Source organism: Antrostomus carolinensis, unplaced genomic scaffold, assembly GCF_000700745.2.
Source record: "Antrostomus carolinensis isolate BGI_N321 unplaced genomic scaffold, ASM70074v2 scaffold4268, whole genome shotgun sequence".
Taxonomy (NCBI): domain Eukaryota; kingdom Metazoa; phylum Chordata; class Aves; order Caprimulgiformes; family Caprimulgidae; genus Antrostomus; species Antrostomus carolinensis.
In genome coordinates this window covers 19021-24943 of record NW_010332202.1, presented here as the reverse complement: position 1 = coordinate 24943, position 5923 = coordinate 19021, and the positions used below count along the sequence as shown (strand labels likewise).

The 5923-nt window shown below is 49.6% G+C and overlaps 1 protein-coding gene across 1 annotated transcript in view; it reads right to left on the bottom strand.

Moving 5' to 3' along the window:
- LOC104529192 (unconventional myosin-VIIa) overlaps window positions 1-5923 on the bottom strand; it is a gene marked incomplete at both ends in the record, with an annotated part of 38528 nt that overhangs the window by 13832 nt on the left and 18773 nt on the right. The window contains 6 exons of the mRNA XM_029086328.1: window positions 189-296; window positions 464-682; window positions 1578-1662; window positions 3478-3572; window positions 4945-5037; window positions 5384-5542. Coding sequence (XP_028942161.1) covers window positions 189-296; window positions 464-682; window positions 1578-1662; window positions 3478-3572; window positions 4945-5037; window positions 5384-5542 — 759 coding nt within the window. The remainder of the gene's footprint in view (window positions 1-188; window positions 297-463; window positions 683-1577; window positions 1663-3477; window positions 3573-4944; window positions 5038-5383; window positions 5543-5923) is intronic.

The window sequence follows — 5923 nt, the reverse complement described above, 5'->3', positions numbered from 1 at the left end:
ATTCCTGTGCAGTAGATCAGAAATTCTGGAGGAGCTTCCAACTAGTTAGAGCACAGAGTGCTTTAGTGAATTAAATCAAACCCATTCAAGCAGGGCAGAAATTGCTGAGATATTTTTGGCATTCCTTCTCAAAGGAGCAAAGTCAGTCCCTGGAAAACAGACAGAGCTCCAGAAAAGTCCCCACGTACTTGGTGCTTCTTTTCTGCTTCCTCTTTAGCTTTCTTGGCACTCATCTCCTTTCGGAGTCGTTCCTCTTCTGCCAGTCGAAGTTTCTCTGCTTCCAGACGTCGATGATACTGGGGGAATAAACACAAGAGCCCTGCTGAATAGGCACTGGCTTATTTTTTAAATTCTTTTTTGCTCTTTAAATATCGATTCCATAAGCATGTGATGCAGAAACATGTTTATTTCCCCTCTCCCCACCTCCATTTCCCACCACAGACCTCTCCTCCATGGTACTTACTTCCCCCCGGAGGCGCTTATACAGCCTTCGAGCGATCATGCCCCGGGCGTACGCCTGGACGGTGAGGACAGCCCAGAGGCGGTGGCGGAAAGCTCGACGGACCAGATAACCTCGGCATTGTGCTTGAAACTCGATGATCCGCCGGCGAGCCATGTGGTACTGCTTGTGGAGCTTGCGGGACCGGTAGAGAGCCTGAAGTCTCAGGAAGCCGATCCGCATCTGCAAGAGGGAGCAGGATGAAACTACCCCACCACTTAAGGGCTCACCCACCATTAGTAGACTTCCATTGGTAATGTCTGTAAATAAAAGCCACTGAAATCAGCCCCTACCAGGACAAGCCTTTGGGAGGGAGGTTCTTCAAGAGAGTGGAGAAATAAAGCCTTCCTGCTGCTGCACTGATTCAGAGCCCAGGAAGGACAAAGGCAGTTTCTTCTCCACTGAATCCTACAGAGTTTCTGCCCTTGAGAGGTCTCCAGAGGTCTGGTTGGTCATCTCAAGGTAGCCACAAGCCATGAGGGTTGCTCCCATGGAGGTCCAGCCTTTGCAGACCTCCTGTCTGACAGCCAAGGCGCTGTTTCATGGCAGGAGGCAGCATCCTGACCAGCCTGGAAGTGGCTATTTCTATGAAGTTTCAGGCTTGGAAGATGATATTGAGACACTTAGACTCCAAAGCACTTTCAAATGACCTGCAGTTGGGTTAGAGCTTAAACTATCACAGCCAGCTAGGACAGAGAGAGAAGAAAGCCATGGTATGGGTTGAGGAAAAACACAGATACGGTCCCATCTGGAGATGGAGTCTGTTTTTCACAGGAAGCTGCTCTTGAGTTTTCATTCACCTGGAAACTAGGGGAAGACTTTTAAAACTCCAAGTGACTGGGTGGTGCAATGGACATCTAACTCATGGGGAAAAGAATAGCTAGAAGGTGGTCAGGTGCTCTCTTCAATGAGAAGGCAAAGCAGCAAAAGAAAACCTCCATTCATCACTCCAGCTGATAAAAGCCAACCCCACCCCCTCCTACACTCAGTGGGGCATTCTGAGCAAGAAAACTTTTACATGTGTCCCAGCTGGAAGAGGTAGGAAGACAGAGGTGTGAGGAAGCACCCCTGTACTTACAGCACCGTAGTTCTTCCTGCAGTTATGTCCACGCCAGTATCTCTGAATCATCAGGACTGAATTTCTCACTTTCAGGAAGTTGGACCTGCAAAGGCATTTCAATCACTTGCCTCTGTGGTTTGGCCACAAGTTATCATCATCTCCTGGGCCTCAATCTTTGGAGATTTGAAACTGAGCAGCCAGGTGGAGCAAACATTGCATTTTTGGGTAAACATCCTCAGGTCTCCTTGCTTTCATAAAAAGATCTGTAGGGGCTCTCTCTAATAGGTCTCCGCAGGCATATTCTGCCAGTTTATGGGAATCAGGAGATGCTGAGAATGGTCCCCTTCTCCCCCTCCACTGCACCCTCCTCTCTCACAGGAAATCTCTTCCTCACCTGTTCTCCCTGCTTCAATCCCAGCACCTGAGAACAGCTTCAATCTCACCCAAATGATCAAGGGCAAACTTCAGCAACACCACCCCGTTACTCCTATCTGCTCCTCCCATCCCTCTTAGTCTGGCCTGATCCTATCTATAGGAACCTTGGGGACACTTGTGTTGGAAGGGTTTCAGGGTGTCTCTAGGATTACTGTGGGAAAGATTTCCGAGTTATTTGGCACGTGCCCTTTCTACAGAATTGAGGCACAACCTGAGTCACAGCTATGGCTCGGACAGTCAAAGAGCACAAAGTCCCAAGAGCTGTTCCTCCTTCATGAGTGAAGCTTGTCCTTGGCTGTAGTTGTCATAGTTCCATGGGGCTAGCCCTTGGCTAGCAGCCAACATAAACCGTTCACCCACTTCCCCTCTCCACCCCCAGGGGATAGGGGAGAGGATTGGGGGCAAGGATTAGGAGGCTTGTAGGTTGAGATAAAAACAGTTTAATAATAGAAATAAAACTTTTTTTTTAAAAAAACAAACAAAAAAAACCCCAAATAACTAAAATTAAAATAGCAGTGATAAAGATAACAGTAATAAGATATGCAAATGAGTGATAACCCAGTGCAGCTGCTCACCACCCACTGATAAGCCTGTTCCCAGATAACGATCCCGGAGGAGCAACAATCCCGAACCAAAACGGCGATCCCGGAAGAGCCAGAGCCCGAGAGAAAACCTGTGCAAATCCACTCCCCCCTTTCTGGTCATCCCTGGATAATATACTAAACATGATGGGATATGATCTGGAATATTTCATTGGCACATCCAAATTCCAGTTTTGGGCTTTGCTATTCACAGCACTTCTCCCTCTCAGTCCTAGTGCAGCTGTGAACCAGCCAAACACGATGGCCTTGAGCTCCAGCAGCAACTAATAACATCAGTACTTTATCAATGTTCTTTTCATAACAAGTCTGAACTGAAACCAAAACACGGCTCTTCTAACTACTGAGAAGAAAATTAACCCTATCCTAGCAAAACCAGGACAGTGGTCCTCTTCTTCCACAACTCTGCCATAAGCTTCTCAAGGGCTATATGTCCTCCTCCCAAGTCTGGCAACTGGGTTGCAAACGGAGGAGTCTTGAAACCCTTGGGGTTTGTGGAGAACAATGTTAGTCATAGTGGATGACCCAGTGGCCCCATTGCAGTCTTGTGGAGATCTCCATAGACTGGAGCTTAGTGTTGCCTTCAGCAGGCTCAGAGTCATGCTGCTGCATTGTCATAGCAAACATCAGCTCCCCTGAAGACAGCACTAAACAGGGACAGAAGGTCCTAGTCTGCCCATAATTGAGGCAGATAACAATTTTCCTCTTGTTTCCTCTACTGCTTTCCTCCAATACTTGCTCCACCTGAATGCCAACACTTCAGGGCTCCCCATACTTGGCTGCAGGTCAGAAGAGCACTGAGTGGAGCATCCTCCAGGAACTATTTGCTGGGTAAAGCATCCCACATAGCCCACCTCCCATGTGGCAGTGGGGCTCACACCTACCTGTCTTTAAAGCCACGGACCACCTTCTGGATGAGGATGACTTTGTCCGTGATGGCCTTGTCTCTTTCAATCTCCAGCAACATGTCGTGGTGGTCCTGTGGGAGGAAACAACACAACACCCATGTATGAAGCTCTCTACCTGCCAGACATGTGGCAGGAGGGGTGGCACAACACCTTTCCCCAGAGATGTCCAAAATAAACTCTTGGGGCATTTTACATCCCAATTATCACCTACCTACTCAGTGGGGAGATCCTAACACCAACCCTAGTGATCTACTGCCTTCATTCCCAAACAAACCAGAGCAGCCAGACACTGCAGGTGCAATACTTCATAGTTTGAAGAAACCAAATTATGTTTCCCTTCCACGCAGAGCTCCCTGCTAGTGCCATCAGCTGTGGGAGCAGTTCCTGGGAGCACTGGAGAGGTTTGGGAACAAACTCCAGGCTGCCTGGGTCCCGTCTTTCCCTCCAGCCAAGGCTGCAATGCCTCCACACTCTAAGGACAAACCAACTCCCCAAAATACTGAATTTCCTTGCCCTGAGCTTTTCAGATGCATCAGTCTAAGCTTCCTATTGATTCCTCCCACGCCGTTTGTAGTGTGTCTTTCTTTCCCAGTGGTGGTGGCACACTGAGCTCTGCCGCACTGGGTGCAGCAGAAGCAGCTCCACACATTTCCTGCTTTGCTCTACCTCATGTAGTCCCTTGGGGCCTCTTGATTTCTCTGTTTCCTGCCCTGACAGCTGCAAGATCTTGATAACAGGCTCTGGAAAGAGCAGCTAGTGGGAACAGATTCTAGGGAAGAGATGGGGGTGTTTGTGCTGGCAATGGAGTTGGAGGTGAATTTAGATATAAGTAGTCAGTGTTCTCTCCTGAGATTTTTGATTGAGAGAAGCCTTTGCTTCCAACAAGGTCCCTGGTCAGCTCAGATGTATCTTCCTGAAGCACACAGGAATGGTTTGATAAGGAGAGATGAGTATGAACGGGGATACAGGGGACATCCAACATTGGGCTGCTCCGTGTCAGCAGGACCGATGCAGAGATGGAGGTTGTAGGCATGACTTGGTCATACCAGGATGTGCTGAAAGCAAAGTGAGCCTGCTGTGCTCTTGGTCCCTCTCTCTGCAGGTTTCTGCATGGACATCTTTCCAGCTGCTGTGTGTTTTGGGTGAAGGTAGGAGATGGGGTTGGGCAGCTCAGCCTTGGAAGGAAAAGGCTGTGTGCTGTGTGTGAATATTTCTGCATCCGTATGGGTATGTGCGTGCATCAGTCCTGGCAGAGAGTCAGGACTTCTTCCTGCTTCCTAAACCGGCCCCAAATATCCTGCTTTGGCCCAGGTTCTACCCACCACCACACACAGCCCAGACACCATGAGAAAAGGTCACACCTGGCAATGAAAAGGGGATGGTAGGAGATCCCTTCACAGGCAAGGGTTCCAGATGGCAAGGGGGACACAGAGAGCCACCTACCTTCAGGAATATCTTTGTCTTGCCAATCTGCCAGTCATCATCCTTCCCGAGCACCGCTTCAGCAATGCGCTGGCATGTCCCACGCAGGTCACCCTGGTAGGAGATGGGGTGGGATTCACCAGGACCAGCCTCACCCATTGGTCCTCCCAAGCCCAGTGGGGACCTCTTCTGGTCCCACTTCCAGTAGTTTTCTGTTAATGAGGTTCCCAGGGCTTTATTGTCACCACATTTAAGGTGAGTGAGAGGGACAGGCTAAATATGGCTCCCTGTTCCTGCTAGCCCTGTAACCATTCTTAATTCACTTGGAAAGCCCAGAGCACCACTGTAACATCTGAGGACCAAATGTTGCATAACTGCTTTTGAAGACAATGCACACCCTATAAATATCTCTGGAGAGCCCAGCAGAAAGCAATCGTTACCCATGGAAGAAGATGCTCACCTGCTTGTATGCTGGCTTCACCCCAGGCATGAGGACACGGTACCGGTCCACAAACTCCACAAATGTGTAGCGGATGGGGTAGCCAGCTCGGCGGATCCGGATGGTCTCCATCATCCCCGAGTACCTCAGCTGACGGACGCACAGTTCCCGGTCAAACAGCTGTGGAGGTTACAGGACACAGTGGTTTGATTGCACATCTTGGCCTGGATTGGCCATAAGAAAGTGGTGACACTGGAGATGTGTGGGGTAACCAAGTCAGGTATTCACCCAAACCCTTCACTTGGTGGACTCAAGGCCACAGGACTCTTGGCTCTTGTGGGCCTAACCTGGATTGGCCATAAGAAAGTGGTGACACTGAAGATGTGTGGGGCAACCAAGTCAGGTATTCATCCAAACCCTTCACTTGGTGGACCCAAGACATAGGAATGTTGGCTCTTATGGGCCTGATCCAGAGGAGACCACGAAGATGATGCGAGGGCTGGAGCACCTCTCCTATGAGGACAGGCTGAGACAGTTGGGGCTGTTGAGCCTGGAGAAGAG